Source organism: Callospermophilus lateralis, chromosome 1 (genome assembly GCF_048772815.1).
Source record: "Callospermophilus lateralis isolate mCalLat2 chromosome 1, mCalLat2.hap1, whole genome shotgun sequence".
Lineage (NCBI taxonomy): Eukaryota > Metazoa > Chordata > Mammalia > Rodentia > Sciuridae > Callospermophilus > Callospermophilus lateralis.
In genome coordinates, this window is record NC_135305.1 from 78,962,531 (window position 1) to 78,984,213 (window position 21,683).

Here is a 21,683-nt window from a genome sequence, read left to right on the forward strand (position 1 = left end):
CCATTAATTATTTAGAGGAAAAAGGTGAGGCCAGTACTATTTGATATTACTGTGCTTTTTAAAAAATTTATCAAAACATTAAAAATAATTCTAGGCAATAGCCTAGATATTGATCCTAAATTAAACTTTATACACATTAATAGATTCATGCTTTTGATTACCAGGTTATTACTGAAATTAGCCAGACTTGGGCAACTATGGAGTTTTCTTATGAAGTTCACTATCGAACAAGCATTCCATTACTGAAGTCTGACGAACAACTTTTTGAAACTCTAGAGCATAACCAGGTAAGGTGGACAGTTTTATGATAGATTTTTAATACTAATGAATGATTTTTTTTTCTAAGTTCTAATACTCAACATTTATTCATTCATTGAGCAGCTACTTATTCTGGGCTCCACGTACTATACTATGTGGGGTCTGCAACTATAAATATTTATTCTTAAGAAACTTACACTTGAGGAAGGAAACAAATATAAGGCATCCAAGGAGTCTAATAAACATAGGCTTTCTGATTGGAGAAGGTGAAAATCTTGCAGAGGTCCCTAAAAGGTGATGGTGTGTAGGCTGAGCCTTGAAGAATGGGCTTGCATTCAACAGAAAAATAGACTTTAGAAAAGGATGTTTAGGCAAGGGCGACAATATTAATAGAATCTTGAAATGTCAGAAAGTATCTGTCATTCACAGTTACTTTAAGAATTTGTTTTCCTTGGATTATAGATTGTCCTTATGGAAAAATTGGAAAATAAAGCTGGAAAGACAAATTGAGTACAGCGCATATGGTCTTGAATTCTAATATGATAGGTGCTGGGATCTCTTTGGACAAGAAAGGTAGAAGAGATTATTTGGGGAACATAATACATATAGTTAGACATAAAGCACTATGGAGAGAAACTGATATTGAGAGATGTCAGCATTATATATTCATGTGTTTAGTATGGAAAGTACTCATGTAAGGGTGGAAAGTTAGACTAGAGCCCAACACAGAGGTTTAGTAGCATAGTAGATTGAGAGGTCATTGTTGGTATCTTGAGAATTGCTGAGCTAGATAAAGAGGCATAGAAGATAAGTCAGCTAGCAAATGCCATAATTTCATTCTTCTTATGTCTGAGTAATATTCCATTGTGAGTATATACCACATTTTCTTTATTCATTCATCTGGCGAAGGGCACCTAGGTTGATTCTGTAGCAATAGCTATTGTGAATTGAGCTGCTATAAACATTGTTGTGGCTGTGTCACTGCAGTATGCCAATTTTAAGTCTTTTGAGTATATGCTGAGGATTGAGATAACTGAGTCAAATATCGGTTCCATTCAAGTTTTCTGAGGAATCTCCATACTGTTTTAATGTACCAATTAATAGTCCCACCACCAATATTTAAGTTTATCTTCTTCTCCACCTGCTTGCCAACATTTATTGTTTCTTTTATTCTTGATAATTGCCTGTAAATGGATGATACTAGAGATTTTCATGCTTAGTGAAATAAGCTGGGGCAATTCCCCCAAACGAAAGACAGAATGTTCTCTGATATGTGGATGCCAACACACAATAAGGGGGGAAAATGGAAGTTCATTGGATTAGACAAAGGGAAATAAAAGGCAGGAATGGGAATAGGAAAGACAATAGAATGAATTGGACATAACTTTCCTATGTTGATATATGAATATACAACCAGTGTAACTCCACATCATGTACAACCACAAGAATGGGATCATAAGTTATACTCCATGTGTGTATAAGTCAAAATACACTCTACTGTCATGTATATCCAAAAAGAACAAAAACCAGCTAGGAATTAAACCTTGAAAAAGGCTGCATTTGGTTTATAAGAGAAGACAAAAGGGCAGAGAGAGAGGAGAAGGAGGGGCCTGGGAAATAATAGAAATAGGATTCTATGGTATCACAAAGACCTCAGAATGGGTTTTTCTCCCATGGATTCATCAGTTGGGTTGGGTTAAACACCTAGTGGAGGAGAATGAGAAGAGGCAATTCCACTTAGTGACTTTGTGAGATTTCAGCATCTGAATGTGGTGAGTAGTGCCAACCAAACTCCACGGCATGAAAGCAAGCCATGGTGATAAGCCAGCTGCAGAGCTTAGTGGTCACCTAAAAACAGAGGGCAGTGGAGGCTTGAGGGCCTAGCAGGCTGGAAGGAAGTTGCTTTTATATTTTGGAGATTGACGCACACACACATACATGCCCATAACTTTGGAATGATTAACAGGCAGGGACCGGGGAAGAGTGATAAAAGAGCAGTTTAATTCCTAGAGCTGCACCCAAGGGCTCCATATTTTCTCCTGCCTGCAAAGAGATGCGTGGTCTTCTTGTAAAGACATCAAATGCAGCTGCTTATATTTTTCTCTTTTGGGAAAAATGCTAACATGAATATTTACTGCCATTAATTCACTCATTCAGTCATTTAGCAAAAGCTTATTGAATGACTGTTCTGGGCATTATATGCCAGGTCCAAGAATCCAGCAATAAGCAGAATGATGCCTCCCTTGTGGCACAGAATGATGCCTTCCACTACTCACAGTTCTTTGCCTTTCTCTTAGGTTCAGTTGCAGACTCTCCTTCAAAGCAAGTATGTGGAATATTTCATTGAGCAAGTCTTAAGCTGGCAAAATAAATTAAACATACTAGACTCTGTCATCTTTACTTGGATGGAAGTCCAGCGAACTTGGTCGCACTTGGAAAGCATTTTTGTCTGTTCAGAAGATATTCGAATCCAGCTTGTGGAAGACGCCAGAAGATTTGATGGGGTAGATGCTGAATTTAAGGTTTGTCAGAGATGAGTTGAATTCTATGCTTGGAAAGTTTTCAGAACATTAAGAAAGTTTTGTAAAGAACCATGATTTGGAGTATCAGACTTAAAAAAATGAATGCATTTTTTTCATTTCAATAAATGAGGGTCAGGAACCTTTTTTACATATGTGGTCAGGTAGTGAATATTTTAGGTTTTGCAAATCATGCAGCTTCTGTATGTGGCATGAAGGAAAACAGACACTACATAAACGGGTATGACCATGCACTGAGAAAACCTTATTTATAGACACTAAAGTTTGAATTTCATAGAATTTTGATTTGTCACAATATATGCTGCTTTGGGAATTTTCAACTATTTAAAAATGTAGAAACCATTCTTAGCACAGTCATTCAAAAGCGGACAGCAAGCCATATTTGTTCCACGAGGCACTGATTGTTGATCCCTGCAATAAGGATAGGCTGAAAAGGGGAGACATGTAACAAATAATACTACCAGTTTGCCCCTGCCCCCTTAAGAGTCATACAGAACACATGAAGATGTGCACATGACAATAAGAGGTGATTTAGAGATTTAGGGCAAAGAGCAGTAGCTAAACCATTTTTACAAATGGAAGTTAATTTTTTTCTTCTTTTTACTCAGGTACTCTTTGAGATTCTGGGGAATGTGTGTGTGTGTGTGTGTGTGTGTGTGTGTGTGTGTGTGTGTGTGTGTGTCTTCACCTCCTTCCCTTCTTATTCCCTCCTATTTTTTGTTTTAACAATTTGGTTCAAAAGAGAAATTCCATGTGGGCTCACTACCCTGACATTTTCTTTGACCAAAGCTGTGTGTTTATACATTGTCTTTGGTTCATCTAAAAATTTAAAAAGCAAAAGCAGCAGATACAGTGTCAGGCATTGTTAGTTTCATTAACCTTGCTTTCTCATTGTATGTTTTTCCTTGTTTTTTAATCCCCAAAGTGGATGTAGAATTTAGAAATTTCCAATGTCCATGTTGTATTTTCATGTAGGAGTTAATGTTGGAGACAGCCAAGATAAAAAATGTTTTAGAAGCAGCCTGTAGACCTCTTCTCTATGAAAAACTTAAGGATTTACAGTACAGGTAAGTATAGAGCTATCTAAAGTGGTTGGTTTGCTTTAATTTTATAAATTTTCTTTCACATACCTAATAGTATTTGACTTCATATTATTGCAGGTTCAATCTCTACTAAATTATTTTCTAATTTTGCTCCTAACTATCTAGTTGCCTTGTAGATTTTAGATGGTATACCTATTGGGAGTTAAATTCAAATATATCCTGTTTTTCAAAAGAACTATTATAATAGTAAAATTAGAATATTATATTGCAAGCATTGATGCAATTGACCGATTCTTTCATTAAACCATTATGCATATATTAATTGAACACCTGCTATATGCTGGGAAGTAGGATGGTACTCATTTTAGTTTGTGTATATTTTCCTTTTATTAGAAATTATCCACAGAGAGCCTGCTAACACTTTAGAAACCCTTTCCTAAGGGACATTTATAAATTCATTTTCACATATAATTCTACAATAGTACTAGTCACACAAATAGTCTGGCTTTTGATTTAAGATGGGCATATCAACTCCTAAAATAAGAGATTTGTCTACAGAATTTACTCATTTTTGTTTAGCCAATAAACTTTAGGGATTCTGGGGCTCTGACTCATTTTTGGTTGGCCAAGGACAATAAAGCAGAAATGATTCTAGATCATATGACTCCATTGAGGACCTGGGAGGATGGAAGACAGTTGTGTTTTGTAGACATTCAATGTGGGGTGTGGCAGGAAGCACCCTTCAGCAGTCACATCTTACTTATGTACTTGTGCTCAGCTTGAACAATGCCAATGGGTGAAATAAACCCAAGTCTAATATTTAGCCTCAATTAAGGTGTGTGTGTGTGTGTGTGTGTGTGTGTGTGTGTGTGTGTATGTGTCCTCGTCCTCCCAGTTTGTAGTAGGGTGGTGGTGTCGGGGGGGAGACACTCTGTTCAACAGTGAGCTCATTGTGATGAATGGACAGGTGAAAGGAGTGGGTTTGTTCTGTTGAAGTGTCGACAAGTAAATGGGCAAGGTGTGCTTAAAAAGATTTTTCATTCATCTAGGCTTTCTCTTTGTGAAAAAGCTCTTGCTGAATACCTGGAAACCAAGCGTGTAGCTTTTCCTCGCTTCTATTTCATCTCCTCCGCTGACTTACTTGACATTCTCTCAAAGGGAGCTCAGCCTAAACAGGTAATTTTTTTTTTTAAAGTCTCACATTATACTGTGTTAGCTAAGGAATGCCCCAGTTTCCCTGTCATTATCAGGTGCCATCTGTCATGTCACATGTGCCAGGAACTAGAAAATCTGCAGTTAAAATTCTTAATGCAGCATACAGGATGTCAGAGGCTGTACTGAAAGAGGTCTGAAGAGTAACTGTCTGGTGTTTATTACAGGAGCGGGATATTGAGTGTGTGAACTTGGGGTCCTGAGAGAAGTCAACAGGGAGAAACACTGGCTCCAGGTTCCCCAGGTTCAAGGACAAGGCTGATGCATGTTGGCCAGGTGACCGCCTTCCTAGGGGAAAGTGGCCACATGTGGGAACAAGATCATGGCTTGTACTTCCTTACTATTCCCTCAATGCCAAAGAAACCTTCATAATTATTAAGTCAGACTAGACTTGAGTACTGTCATAGTTGGATTTGTATAATTTCAGAATCATCCTCTGTTTTCCCCTATCTATACAGAAATAATGCACCATCTCACTGATTCCTGCATCAATACTGAAAGCAAATAAAAACAGATACCATCTTTTACCATCTGAGGGGATAAACTGATCAGGGACAAAGTTTGTTCACATGTAAAGTATTCCTTTATGTAATCTTTTAGAGGATGTTGCCTCCCCCTTAGTCCTACCCAGTTGTCCCACTCACTTATTTTTACAGTTGTAAAAGCTGACAAAAGGGGCTGCTCCTAGAGTAGACTGTCATTGCAGATTATTTTGAAACTGAAGGTTGTGATTTACCACTGGAGTTCTATCCATATTATTTTTCTCAGGAAAAAAAAAATCTTTAGGTATTTTCATGCCATTTTCTTTAGAATATGTATCTCTTGCATCACAGTTTCCTGAATTTTGATGTTGTTTGGACGCAGCCTTTACCTTGATTACTTCTTTCTTATTCATTTAACTTTGAATCTAAATTCAATTGGATGGCTATCGTTTCTTATAATACAAGTGAAATCTTGAAATTAGAGTTTTTGGTCAACTATTTTAGGGTCCCTTATCAGGTGGTGTTTTGTATATTCTAATCCCCAGATGGCTTTGCATATAAATTCTAATTAGATTGAGTAGGAGCATACTACATCCATTTCTTACATATTTATGTAGCATGCAGTTAGTTAGATGGCCTCTTTTTTAAAAATTTTAGTTGTGTTGGGAATCCAGGCTTTGTGCATGCTAAATGAACACACTACAACTGGGCTACATCCTCAGCCTTACGTGCTTTTTAAAACAAACAAAAACAACAAAATGAATTTCAAATGTAATAGTCATAATCACACTTATGTCCCAATAATTCCCTGTGGGTATCCTCAGCAGGAGTAGAGGGAGAACTCTGAGGTAGGGGGTATCATGTCCTCCTCCAGGCATTCCTGAAAACCTTTCAAATCCAAATATTTACTATGCCAAGCGAATTTTCCATATGTAAATCAGAAGAAAGGTGGATAAGTCTGTAACTAGGATGCCATTCCTCTTTCTTTTAATAATAATCCTTAAATAGTTTCCTGACTGTTTTATTGAGTAGTATTAAGTTCCATGAAATAACAAATATTGAACAGTTCAAATTTTTCTTCAATTCCTAATCCCAAATGTGCCCTACAGAGTCTCCATACACTAGTAGCAGACCCCTTTATAATGTCTTGGGCAAATATCATAGTTCCCCAGTTCTCTTTTGATACTAAAAAAAATGAATAAATAGCCAGGTGTGGCACCCCTGTAATCCCAGTGACTTGAGATGCAGAGGCAGAAAGATTACAAGTTCAAAGCCAACCTCAGCAATTTAACAAGACCCCGTCTCAAAAAGAACTAGGAATGAGGCTCAGTGGTAAAGCATCTCTGGGTTCAATCCCCAGTACCAGAATAAATAAAGCATAAACCAAAACCAGCTTAGCTAGCTGGAAGTGACAGTTCATCTCTGTGTGAAGACCAGACTTTTACTTATGCACCTGGAGTTGAAGATTGGAGGCAGACATTGACTCATTTTTCTTCTTTCTACCCATTTATCATGGGGAGGGTTTACAGAGCTGTCTGTCCATTGTTGCTGTCCTCCTAGTTTTTTTGGTACTAGGGATTGGGCCTAGGGCCTTATTCACACTAAGTACATGCTCTACCACTGAGCCTCACCCCAGCCCATGTTGCCCTGTTTCCATGATTGTTTGTGCCTCTCTGGTCAGCAGTGACTGTCCATCTTTACAATCAACAGTGAGGAGCCACATATTGGGTCCATTGTGGACTAAGCTTGAAAGTCCTCAGGGGACAAAGGGAACCTCCTGCAGGGAAGGGGTAAAATGGCAGAGCCAGGTGCTGCCCAGCTCTCCTAGTTCTTGCCTGGGCAAGGTAACCAGTCTTCTGATACACCATCTTTCTCTCTTTTGCCTAAGCAGATGTCCAAACAAGGGACACACTGAAGGTTCACTTCCTGCAGGAACCATGGTTTCTAAGAGCTATTCTCTAACTTCTCTCACTTGACTCTAGTGGAGGCTGGGAACCATTGCTTCACTTCCCTACAAGAGTTGGAGAAATGCCAGAGCAGCCCGTTTAGGGATGGTAACTCATAGCTGCAGGATTCTGCCTTTCCTTTCTCCCTTCCTTCCATAATCTCCAGAGAAGGAACTAAAAAAGGTGGATGAATGAGCAAGCAGGGTATTGAAGTATTTCACCGACCCCTGGAGGGACTGACCACCCTAACCCATGTCTGCTGTCCTTGCAATGCACATGTACCTAATGCCTCTTTGTCCTTCATTGAAGTCCTAGGCTGGTGCTGGGGGAACAAATCACTCAATGTATTTCTTGTCACCTATTCTCATCACCTTCCTTTGAAACCATCAAAAAATGTTTCGTGCCTTAGTCAGGCAACATCTTGGTTCATGCATGTTGACATGCATCCCTGACACCAAACTTTTTTTTTTTCAAACTTCAGTGGTATGCTTTTTAATCTTTAATTCTTTTTATTTTCACAGCATGACTAGCTTATTTTACAGAGTACTACCTTCTCTCTTCCTCGAGAATTATTGCAGTGATCTGCCACCTATCTCATTCATAGGATTTTGCTATCATAGTCTAAATTCCTGGATTTCAAGTACATTCTTTAGTATTAGTATTAGAAATACTTCTTAATGAATGACTAGATAATATAAGATGCTTAAAAGATTTTAAATCATAATCATACTGAGGTTAAATCATGGCATGGCAATTTCCAATGTCTTTGCCATGCTGATTAATACCAGCACTGGGCTGTAGGTAACACATTCATACAAGCAGGTGGATATATCTGCCTATTAGCTAAGCGGGTCAGGCCATGTGCCTGTAGGGTAGACATGGTTTATGGTTCTCTTGAGCTGCCAGCTTGGAAATGATTACATTTCTGATACAGTTTGAAATTTCAAGGAGAATCCTATTATTTCAAATTGTGCTTAAAATGTGATTTCATTGAGACCTTTTTTGTTATACTACTTAAACCTTGAATAATTCAAATTCAAATAAGATGCTATCACACTGTTACTGATGGTCCATTATTAGAAAATGTGTTCAGCAGCCTTTGTGGTGCAAATAACCATTTCAGAGTGATTTACTGGGGCAGGGAATTGAGAAAGAGCAGCAAAGGGCAATTTGTATCATCTAGAGCCCTCGTTGGCTTCCATCCCTGAAAGAATTGGTTCTGCAGGGTCAACGTGCATTCTTGGTCACTGACTGTGGAATAGTTGATGCCTTTGGCAGTTATGCGGGACAGCATGGCCTTGCTACACTCTCCTACCCTCTTTGCAATATCAGAATCAGTTTCAGAGCACCAGACAAGGCTTTTGCATCTCTGCCTTTTGTGCTGACATTCCTAAATGTGCTCCCTGTAGTGTGACCGAGATAACATGGCAACTGCTGCTTGTGGAGTAACAATGCAATTTCCCCATAAAAGACACCCTTTGTAGACAGATAACTCATCTTGACATCTTGTGAATGACTTGAATTCTTCAGACCCGGCTCCTCTACCCACCCACTCTCAATTTAAGAATGTTGGTCCAAGTGAGAGTTTCTGAAGTTAATTGTGGAATTTGATCAGCCTGTGCACATCAGCCAGGGAGGTCTGATACCACTAAAGCCTCCATCCTGTGAGCACAAGTTCCCAATTTAAGACACTGGGGTTGGAAGGAAGGAGCCATGCAGGTTGGTATGTCTAGAATGCCTTTGGCAATTATTAGTTGTCAGTAAGCTAAGGTCGAGTTTTAAAGATTTTCTCAACCACAAACTCAGGCTGACCTCCCAAGGGCACGGATTATCTGAAGGACTGTGGGCTTAATATCACTGGTAAAACTCTCTGGTAGTTGCTCTGAAAATAAAACTTAAAGATGTACTTGCAGAATTCATGGGCATGGTACAGTAGCTTTGTGCAACTGGTATAAAGTTCTTGTGATTCACTAGTTGTCTTCTTTGACATTCTCCACCCCCTTTACAAAAATATCCACTTCTGTTTTACAACTGAAGTAGTATAGTGACTAAAGTCAAATCAAATGACAGCCATTTACATCCCTGTACCGTTCCAGGTTGTCATGCAGTGCCTTGGAATGACTGACAAGCAAATAGTTAAGACATTTGAGTTCTGATGATGTGAAAGGTCTTTTTTTTTTTTGTCCTGGAAGAGTTTGCCCATGTTCTCTTCCCTTATCCACTCTGAGATCTTGAACTACTCTAAGATGTCTGACTTATGAAAAGCTTCTCCACAATGGAGCTATGTCTGAGTATGACCCACTGCATCTGTGTTAAGGGGTCATCACATGTCACACATGTTATTAATCATTTGACAGGTGACAATGAGGAGCTGGCTTTTTAATTTCAGTAAGTTTCAAAAGATTCAAATTTAAAAACTGACATTCAGTTCAGTCATGTGAAAGCGTAAGTGTGATCGAAATAACTTGGATGTATGAATCTACATTGCCTCTGTATGTTTTATGGAACCTAAATATAGATCCAGTATTCTTGATGAAAAATCCAAATTGGGGTATACAATAATTATAAAATACACACCTGGTTTCAAAGGCTTACTACACCAAAGGAATGCAAAATATTTCATTAAGCCTTATATTTCTCATGTTAAAATAATAACTTGGATAATCTAAGTTTAATATATTAAAATTTTACTTTTTTAGTTATTTTAATGTGGGAGCTAGCTGGGTGCAATGGAGCCTATAGTTCCAGTGACTTGGGAGGCTAAGGCAGGAGGATCACAAGTTTGAGGCCAGCCTGGACAACTTAGTGAAACCCTGCCTCAAATTTTTAAAAATAAATAATGAAAATGGCTGAGGGTAAAGCTCAGTGGTAAAGTGCCTCTGGGTTCAATCCCAGTACCAAATTATTAAGTTATTATTTATGTGGGTGCTAGAAAGTGGCAATGGTAGAACCAGGTATGGTGGTACATGCCTGTAATCCCAGCAGCTCAGGAGGCTGAGACAGGAGGGTCGTGAGTTCAAAGCCAGCCTCAGCAAAAGTGAGGTGCTAAGCAACTCAGTGAGATCCTGACTCTAAATCAAATACAAAATAGGGCTGGGGATGTGGCTCTTTGATTGAGTACCCCTGAGTTCAATCCCCATCACCCCCACCACCCACCAAAAAAGTTGCAGTGGTACTAATTGACCTGCAGTGCATTCTATAGAATGACTAAAAGATAAAGATTAAAAAATGTAAAAAAAAATTTAAAAATACATATACTCAGGAATGCTTAATGTTTGCATCAAGGAAAGTCCTTTGAGGACATGAACACTAATCTACATAAAAGGAAATCTGCCAACTTGTCTTTTAAGAAATCCCAAAGTTTCAGCAATGAGACAGATGACACTCAACTGATACTTCTAATAGACTGTGAAAATTGGCATTCAGAAAGGTGCTTGTGAGAAATGGGATAAATATTAGGCCACAAGAAGCATGGCTGGATCTTAAAAGGGCCAATATCTAGACTCCACATCCTACAAGCACAGTGTGTTTTTCAGAAAGCTTCCATTTGGTTATCTTCAAGAGGGAGTAAAAATGTCTCTGCATTTGCATTCCAGGAATGAGGATGAGGGAACTCACTTGGTAACTGTTCATAGTGTCCCCTGCCTCCTCAGGCAAGGGAATAGTTCTCTTCAGAGAGTAAAGAGAAAAAAGGCTCAAAATGTAAATGGTTAGGTGAGGGCACGCAAGAAAGAGTTTTAATTGAAAGGAAATTGATAAAAAAAAATCTAAGCTTTTCTAGAGGAAGTAGAAGGATGGAGGGATAACAGTTTCCTAATATGGAGGAAGGGATTACCCCCGAGTTTAGGTTAGGACTGAAGAAGGAATGGAGAAGAGGAAGCAGAAAGAAGCAGACCGGAAGATGGCCACGGCTTGACCATCTTGCCATTGACCATGTTTTCCTTCAACTGATGACAAGGTACAGAAACTGCTCATGAAAGTAGTTTTAGTCCCTGCCAAAGGAGAGCGGCATAATTAATGAAGATATCATATTTCAAATGCATTCCTTTATTTTAAAAAAATGTGTGTGCATGTATATAATATTTATATGTGGTGCTGAGAATCAAACCCAGTGCTTCACACATGCTAGGCAAGCACTCCACCACTGAGCCACAACCCTAGCTCTGCATTCCTTTAAATAAAGCAATCTGATACATAGAAGTTTAGGTGTTGACAAGAAAACAGAGAATCTAGTTTTTAAAGTAAATTTGTTATAAACTACATTTCTAATGGATTATCATTGATTACCCCAAACTGGCTAGTATAGTTAATCACAAATTACATATATTTTGTTCATTTGGCAAATGTGTTGCCATTGCTTTGAATTCTATTGCAGTTCTGTCACCAGGATTTTCTCCATAGCCCATTTGTAAGCTATACAATTATGTCAGGGTTATGGTAATGTGGAATTAAAGTAAAATATTGCTTTAATGTTATGAGATCCAACTATAAATGTTAAAATTGCAAGGTTCTGCCAGCAAGGAGTTCTAGGCCCTTCCAGCCTTGGTTTCGTGTCACTTAACAAAGACATTTCTGCTCTAGCTTTACATAAGTAGATAAGGGCCCCTGGCAAAGGACCATTTCTTCTGGGAACTTCCAGAAAAACCAGACAACATTGATCTGTTAAAATGCAGTGAAGACCATTTAAAGAGCATTGAGAAAATCAAGGTTTTGGGGGTAACCATATGAACAGGAAGAGGCACAGTGAGGTCTACCTGCTGTGTAGCACTGCTTTGCCCTTTGAGATATTTGTTGATTCATAGTTGTGCTATGTCTACCAAGCTGATCAGAGCTTTCCTTAGTGGCAGAGAACATGAAAGGAGAAAAATAAGACAGTGAATACAGAGAGAATTGAACAAGAATAAAGGGTTTTAAGGTCATTTGGTTATAAATTTGCTGGGGAGGAGGGACATTTACCTTCTAAATTTAAAAAAAATCATTTCTAAGCAGATATAAATCTAAATGTAAAAGATAAAACAGTGAAACAATGAGGAATATATGAGTCAGAGGACATCTTCATGATCTTGGAATAAGCAAAAATTTCTTAAATTGGATACAAAAATATTAACTCTAAAGGGCATGCTTAGATTTGACTATGTTAAAAATTTTTTAAACTTGGGTTTATCAAAAGATATTAAAAGACTAACAATGCAAACTATAAATTTGGGAAAGATGGTGCAGTACATTAAACAAAAGATTCATAAGCAGAATATAAGTGCAGCAAAGAAAGACACATATTCTAGATTATAAGTAAGAAAAGGCAGAATACTTAATCAATTCATAAAAGAAGATATTATAATGGATAGTAAACATGAAATGTAGCTCAACTTTATAAGCAAGCAGAGAAATGCAAATTAAAATGGCAAGGATGGACCAAGTTCTGCTTCTGGCAGAGATGGAGTAACAGGAAATGGATTTATTCTTCTGTCTAAAACAGATAAGAACTTTAACAAAATGTATGAAGCAGCCACTTTCTAGACACTGGACATCAGAAGTAGAAGACAGTGATTCATAGCAGAGTGAGAACATGTGGAGTGAGCTCTAGTTTGCTGCTTTAAGAGAATTTTTAGACCATGGCATGTGAAGGGAATCCAGGAAGAATCCAATTTGGCTGGAATTTTCAGAGCAGAATATCAAAGAGGAAAGAGATCTCCAGAAACGTATGGAGAGGCTTCTTGGAATAGTCAGCAGAGTTTTTGATTAATATGTATATATTAAGGGAGCAGCCCAAGCCTGGAGAAAGATTCATCTGAGAGAATTAGAGAATTAATTCCCAGTGTTCTCACAGAGCTAGAAATAGTGCCTATTTCTACCAACTAGCCTGGGAAACCCTTATTATTTATGGATAGAGTACTGACAAAGTCTTGTTGGTAATGGGGAATAATTAGCCCTAGATTAAACACTACTCTATCCAGATCAAACATTTTTTTTTCCTACCAAACAAATCTTAATAGCAATATCCATAAGGATCACATTGTCTCCAAGTAATTTAACTCCTTCCAGAACAAAACTTGGGGAATATAAGAATGAAAATATATTCAGCATTGAGCAGAATAAAGTTCACAGTGCCTGGCATCTCATTAGAGGTTACTGGGCTTGTGAAGAAGCAGGAATATTTACATAAAACCAGAATTCAAAACTGACCCAGAACTGAGACAGATATTAGAATTGGCAGACAAGGACATTGCAGGTTATTACATCTATATTCCATATGTTTCAAAAGTTAAGTAGAGAGATGGAAATTATAAGAAAGTTCTGTGTGTGCAATTGAACTTTATAACATGTTGAGGGTGGGTGAGGAGGAGGGAGGCAGGAAAGGAGACAGAAAAAATATTTGCAAAAAAAGGAAAAAGAACAACAAAATTTAAACTTTTCACATTGAAGGAAAGTATAGTATAAATTTACAGATTCAAGGCACTCAATAGGCCCAAACACAAGAAACAACAAAAAGCATTGAATTGATGAAATTGGTTAAACCCAGTAATAAATAAAACTAAATATTGCTCATACAGTTATAGTATGTACAAAGGAGCAAACATAAGGATTACGACAGACTTTGAATAGGAAACAATGGAGTGAGTAGACAATAGACAGCAATTTAGACCTGTTATAAGAAAAAGAATCTGTCAGCCTAAAAGTCTTTACCCAGTAAACATATCTTTTAAAAATAAAGGCAAAGATATTTTCAGACATTCAAAAGCTGGAAAATTTCATCAGCAAACTGGCACTACAAGAAATGTTAAAGGAAGTGCTTTAAGCAGAGGGAAGATGATACCAGATGGAAATCTGTATCTACGCACACAAAAAAATATGAACATTGAAATGTTAACTGCATGGAACTAGATGAAAGACGCACATTAGCCATCCTTCAGAAGGCAGATGGTATGGAAAGAGCAGAAACCTTGAAATCATATAGACACCAGTTTAAATACTGACTGTTGATACTATCTTGTTGCTTTGTTTCAGAACCTAAATTTCCTCATGTGCCAAATGAGAAGACAGTATGTACTATCTCTTTGGCTTTTAAGTGACAAATAAATAAACTCTATAAAGAAACAGGAAAAGTACTTAGCATATACATGGTGTTGTAAAGATGGTCACAAGTTCTTCCCCACCCTGTACCTGTACCCTTTCTTTTCAAAATTTATTATTAGTGCATTCATAGTCATACATAATATTGAAGTTCGTTTTGGTATAATTGTACAAGCGAGGCCTATAATTTGGTCCAGTACTTCCCCTTTCTCTCTCCTCCTCCCACTTCCATTTCTCCTTGCCTCTACTCTGTGGGTTTTTCTTCTATTTATTTATGTTTTTTTTTTAAATTAGTGCATTATAGGTATACATCAAAGTGAAAATCACTGTGGTATGTTCCTATATGTACCTAGGAAAGTTTGGTCAGATTCATTCCACTGTTCTTTCCTTTTCCTGTCCCTCCTCCATTCCCTTCAGTCCTCTTCTCCTACCCCACTCATCTCTGTTCTATTTTCATTTCAATAGCTCTAAACTAGAAGCAACCTAAATGTCCCTTAACAATAGAATGGTAACTACATTGTGTGACAGTCACACAGTGGAGTACCACATGGCAAGGAACATAGACAAGCCATCAACCTAGGCTATACCTAATAATATGAATAAATCTCACTAATGTGATGTTGAGCAATAAAAGGTAGACACAACAGAACACATACTGTGGGTGAGTGCTGTTTTGGGAAGAGAAGGCCCATATTTTTAAAAGATAATGTCCATGTTTAAAGAAACAGTAATTGCCATAGATATCCAGACTTCTGTATGTTAATGTTCTGTTTGTTGTTGTTGTTCTGGTTTTTTGCAGGGGGCGCGTACTGGGGATTAAACTCAGGGGCACTTGATCACTGAGCCACATCGCCAGCCCTATTTTGTATTTTATTTAGAGAATAGGTCTCACTGAGTTGCTTAGTACCTCACTTTTTTTCCTGCTGAGGCTGGCTTTGAACTCGCTATCTTCCTGCCTCAGCCTCCTAAGCTGCTGGGATTACAGGCGTGCGCCACCACGCCTGGTTTGATGTTCTATTTTTTAGTGACAGTGGATACAAGAGTTTTGTTCTCTTTCTTAAATTTATCACATAGTATGCACTTTTTTTTTTGAATTTTTCTTTATAAGTGTTTCAGTTTCCAAAAGTTTATTTGAAATATTCCAGCATTTGTGTTGGGAACACATTTATATAAAATTATACAATATATGCATGCCAAAGATTTTAAGGAAGAAACAGAATCAACCCCATATGCACTGATGTGTGGATATGTCTAAGTTATCTTAATAACTAAAAAATCAAATTACAAAATGCCATATATACTTTGATTATTTTTGGTAAAAACAAATCTGGGTTATGTAAGTAATTTTGCATTCATTTTTGGAAGTTTGAAAACAGTACAAATATATAGAAGATGAGAATAATATGCTTCTAGATGCTCTTTTTGAGTATTTCTAGTTTTTATGTGTGCCTGTGCTCATGTCCTAACATATATTTTATTAAAACTGGAATATTCCCCTATAATATGTTTAATAGCTATAAAAGTTTTGTTTTATATATGTGCCATAACTGATTTAACCATATTTAGACCTCAACCATGTTACATATCCTTAGACCATCACCAATATTATCATTTTTGAAATAAAATAGAACAATTATCTACCATTTTAACAGATTAGTTTAATGCCCCCCCCCTCCCCCTGGTGGTGCTAAGGATTGAACCCAGGGCCTCACACGTACCAGGTAAGCACTCTACCACTGAGCCACATTCCCAGCCCCTAGCTTAAATTTTTATACACGTAAAAATAACGCTCATATTCTATCTTATTCTAGAGGATAATATGCACAAAGATAAGATTGCCTACATTTGGTCATTCTTTATGTTACAACTGTGAAGATCCTGACCAAATCGATAAATGAGTTAATGAATACACATCAGTGAATCCTGTGGTTCTCACCAGGCCTGGAGTGGTACCAGGCTTTTTATATATTTCATCTCAGTTAATGACTAGCAGCATCTTTAGATAGATTGGAAAAATATGAGACTAGATAGTAGAGACAAAACCACGCAGTTTGAAAATGTAATTAGAAAATGAGGTGATCTCATCTCTGCTTTCTAGGTAAACACAGCTATAGGTCATGGGAATTGACCAAACATTTGATCCCTGGATTGTTTAGATTTTAAATTATAAAGTTATATATGAGAATGTCTCTGGCTCTATGGACAGATGGTATAAATTTTTACATTTAACAAGAAGTTCTCCAGAACTGTGCAGGATTCTAATATGAATCTCCACAACCAAGGATTGAGTAAATAACACCAGTGCCCTGACAACACAATTCACATTTCAGACACTATGGTGTGTTCATGGTGAGTGGTCGCAAATGCAAACATCATTGCTAACTCTTCAGTCCACAGAAGTCACTGCTAAATAATAGATGCCCATTATGATCAATGACCAGTTATGTCCTATCTTCTAAATTCTGTCAGTGGTAAGCCACTGTACATCTGTCATTTTGTTTACACACAGGCAGCGAGGCTTTTAGTTTGTGACTTCCTTGTCTCTAGGATGAACCCATGTGATATTTTATAACAATAAATGATGGGAGGAAGGAGTAACAAAGTTGGAAGTGTGGCAAAGATGAAACAGGTAAGGCAGGAAGCAAAATTTGAATCAAACATTGATGGCATTACAGGAGAGAAGGCCAATGGAAAAGGGTGACCTGCACCATTCCACAGTCCAGATACACAGCTGGGCAGTGCACGTGCTGAGAATGAAAGCAGGGGTTGTGACAGAAGTGATCCCAGAAGAAGCCAGTAAAACAACGAACCCTCAAAAACCTCACTTTAAAGGAACTCTCAAAGAAATTTCATGACCCTGGAAGCTCAGAGAATAAAATGCTAGTGGCCAGTCTAGATTTTGAAAGGAATGTGACAGCTTGCCAAGGCACAGAAAAGATGCTCTTTCCCTATCTTAAAGTTGTGAGAGGAGAAGGAGGAGGAGGCAAGTCCTATTAGTAAATTACCTCGGGAAACTTTTCTACAAAGGAAAATACTTAAGTTTCAGTATGCTTAACATCTTCAGTTTGGTGTACTAACTATTAAATGATAGGTTTTTTCCATTGTCTATTTGTAACCAATTGGGAGATTTCAATGTTTTGAAGAAAAAAAAAAAAAAAACGAGAAAAACTTTAAAGGTCTTTGCACTACCATTAGTTTCCCCATTGATTGATGTTGCTCAGTGTGGTTTCAGCTGGTGTGGTCATTGTTATGATCCCACACAACTGTGGGAAGCCAGCTTTTCTGTATTCATTAGTATATAGATCCATCTAATTTACATACGTCAAGGGACCATTATTTCAATTTTCATTACTCACCTGTTAGACCCCACTTAAAATATGACGAAGCTTTGACTCCTTTAAGTGTTCATTTTTTGACTCCTTTAAGTGTTCATTTATTCTTTTTAGTCATAAAATAAAAACATCTTTCCAAATAGATAGGAAGAAGGAATTTTAATTTTGTGAGAAATGGAAAGAGATGTCATTAGATATAGAATTAATTGGAGGGCAATAGGATCAGTTTCTTTTTTTTTTTTTCCTCTTTTTTAAAGGTCCCGTTCTCTCAGACTTTAAGTAACAGAATTTGAAACCATCCTACTTCAACCAGGCCAGCTATAAGAAATGGGAGAACTGCATGCTATGAGGTTTGCATTTCCTGGCCACCAGCTGAGTGACTATAGGGCCAGAAGTTGTTTCGAAATTATTTTCTCACCAAAGCAATAATGTGTGAGGGTGTCTGATAGTTTAGGTCTCATTTTTCCTACAGCTTTTCAACTGGATATTATCTAGGCCCATTACGCAGTAGAAGCCATTCAACATCTGTGCACTTCCTGGCCACTTCAGCTGTGAGAGTGAATTGTTAGAATATTACAGAGACTTTCTGTGTATAAATGTCCTTTGGGTAATGCACAGGGATGGAGGAGAATATGATAACCTGAGCATGATCAGTCAGCTACCACTCTGCCTACATTTAAAGGAAGCGAGAATCTCAAAAACTCATCTATTTTAAAACTTGGAAAATTTCTTAAACACTAAAACTGCAAATACAGCAAAAACATAAAGGCTAAATACTTCAGAGATTAAATCACCCTTAAAGAGTTCTTTCAGATGTTGGTGTTCACCTGGTCATGAAAATAACTTACATGGGTTGCTTTTGTTTCTAGAAGTGCTGTTATATAGGTAAACAAGTCTGGTTGAACTGCATTTCAAGAAAAACTTGTTACAAAGATGAAGCCCCATATACTGGGAAATGTTATAAAGTTTCAAACCATCTACTGATTATCAGCGACTTATTTTTTTCTGTTGAGATAAAATTCATATAATGTAAAATTAGCCATTTTATTTTTTCACTTCTTTGTTAATACATTATATACATACTAGTGAGATTTGTTGTCACATATTCATACATGCATACCATATAAAAATAAAACTTGATCAATATTGTTCCCCAGATTTTCCCCTGAAACATTTTTCCCCCTGTTTTTTATTGGTGCATTATAGTTGTATATATTTATGGGATTTATGTTACATATTCAAACATGCACACCGTGCGCAATGTAGTTTGGCTAATATCACTCCCCAGTGCTTTCCCTGCCTCCCACCCTTTGGTTCCTTTCCCTAACTGATCTCCCTTTGATTTTCATGAGATCATCCCCATCTTTCTTTTCCTTTTTCCTCTCTAGCTTCTGTGATTGAGAGAGAACATATGACCCTTAACTTTCTGAGTTTGGCTTATTTGACTTAGCACAAAATTTTCTAGTTTCATCCATTTTCCTCCAAGTGCCGCAATTTAATTTTTGTTTATGGCTGAATAAAACTCCATTGTGTATATATACCACATTTTCTTTATCCATTCATTCCTCTATGGATACGTAGAATGGTTCCATAGTTGGCTCTTGTGACTTGTGCTACTATAAACATGTATTTGCATATATTGCTATAGTATGATGACTTCAATTCTTCAGGCTAAATACTGAGGGGGGGGGGTATAGCAAAGTCATATGGTGGTTCTATGCCTAGCCTTTTGAGGAACCTCCATACTGACTACCATAGTGGTTATACTAATTTACAATCCCACCAACAGTGTAAAAGTTTCCCTTTTTATCTACATCCTTTTCAGCATTTATTATTATTAATAGTGTTTTTGTTGTTTTTGATGCCAGGGATTGAACTCAGGGGACTTAACCCCTGAGCCACATCTCCAGCCCTTTTTACATTTTGAGACAGGGTCTCACTAAGTTGTTTGGGGCCTTGTTAAATTGCTAAGGCTGACTTTGAATTCACAGTACTCTTGCCTCAGCCTTCTGAGCTGATGGGATTACAGGTATGTGCCACTACACCTGGCTTAATTTTTATTCATAATGACTGCCATTCTGATGGGTATGAGATGAAATCTCAATGTAATTTTGATTTGCATTTCTCTACTTGCTAATGATGTTGAACATTTTTTCATGAATTGGCCATTGGTATTTATTTTAAGAAATATCTTTTTATTTCACTCACCTATTAAGTAGATTATTTGAATTTTGGGTGTGAAGTTTTAGTTCTTTATGTATTCTAGATATTAATTCTTAGAAGAGTTGCTAGCAAAGGTTTTCTCCCATTCTGTAAGTTCTGGTTTCACATTCCTAATTGTTTCCCTTGCTATGCAGAAGCTTTTTAATTTGATGCCATACCATGTATTAATTTTGGCATTATTTCCTGAGCTTTAGGAGTCCTATTGAGAAAGTCATTACCTGTGCCTATGCTGGAGTGTGACCCTACGTTTTCTTCTAGGTGTTGCATAGTTTTTTATTTAATTCCTAGGTCTTTGATCCATTTTGAGTTGATGTACAAGGTGACAGACAAGGGTCTAGTTTCATTCTTCTACATATGAATAACCAGTTTTTCTTGCACCATTTGTTTAAAAGGCTGTTTTTTCTCCAACGCATGTTTTTGGCACATTTGTCAAGGATATGACAACTGTAGATAGGTGGGTTTGTCTCTGTGTCTTCAATTCTGTACTGTTAATCTATGTGTCTGTTTTTATGCCAGAACCACACAGTTTTTGTTACAAAGGTTCTGCAGTATTATTTGAAGTCAGGTATTGTGAGGTCTCCGACATTGCTTTTGTGTCTTAGAATTGCTTTGACCATTCTGGATCTTTTTATTCTTCCAAATAAATTTTAGACTCTTTTTTTCTAGTTCTGTGAAGAATGTTACTGGTATTTTGATGGGGATCACATTGAATCTGTATATTGGTTTTGGTAGTATGGCCATTGTAACAATATTAATTCTGCCTATCCATGAACATGGGAGATCTTTCCATCTTCTGAAGTCTTATTTAGTTCCTATTTTTAGTGTTCCATAGTTTTCATTGTAGAGGTCTTTCACCTCCTTGGTTAGATTTATTCCTAGTGTTTTGTTGTTGTAGTTGTTTTTGTTTGCTTGTTTGAGAATATTGTGAATGGAATTGTTTTCCTGATTTCTTTCTCAGTAGATTCATTGTTGGTATATAGGAAGGCTATTAATCTTTGTATGTTGAGTTTGTAACCTGCTACTTCATCAAAATTGTTCATTAACTCTAACAGTCTGTTGGTGGAGTTTGTTGGGTTTCTGTGATGTCATGGTGGTTGCTCTCTTTCATCTCTAATTTTATTAATTTGGGTTTTCTCTTTTTCTTTTGGTTAGTTTAAGGGCTTGTTTTGTTTTCAAAGAACCAACTTTATTTCATCAATCTTGGTTTTTTTATTCTCAGTTTCATTGATTTTGGCTCTGATTTTAATTATTTCCTTCCTTCTACTGGTTTTGGAATTATTTTGTTCTTTTTCAAGGACCTTGAGATGCATCATTAGTCTGCTTATTTGGGATATATCTGATTTTCTTATGTAGGCACTCATCCCTATAGACTTTCTTCTTAGCACTGCCATCATAGTGTTCCAGAGGTTCTCATATGTTGTATCACTATTCTCATTGGAGTCTAAGAATTTTTTAATTTCTTCCCTGATTTCCTCTGTTTGAACAATACACTTTTGAATGACGAATGGGTCAATCTCCATGTGTTTTTATAGTTCCTATAGGGTTTTGTCTTGTTGTTTATTTCTAAAAATTGGCC

The 21,683-nt window shown here is 37.2% G+C and overlaps 1 protein-coding gene across 1 annotated transcript in view; it reads left to right on the forward strand.

Annotated features, from left to right (window-relative positions):
* The window catches only part of Dnah11 (dynein axonemal heavy chain 11), a 302,098-nt gene that overhangs the window by 68,004 nt on the left and 212,411 nt on the right, over positions 1-21,683 (forward strand). Inside the window, exons 25-28 of the mRNA XM_076853784.2 lie at positions 165-287; positions 2,556-2,780; positions 3,774-3,865; positions 4,891-5,017. Of these exons, the coding sequence (XP_076709899.2) occupies positions 165-287; positions 2,556-2,780; positions 3,774-3,865; positions 4,891-5,017 (567 nt within the window). The remainder of the gene's footprint in view (positions 1-164; positions 288-2,555; positions 2,781-3,773; positions 3,866-4,890; positions 5,018-21,683) is intronic.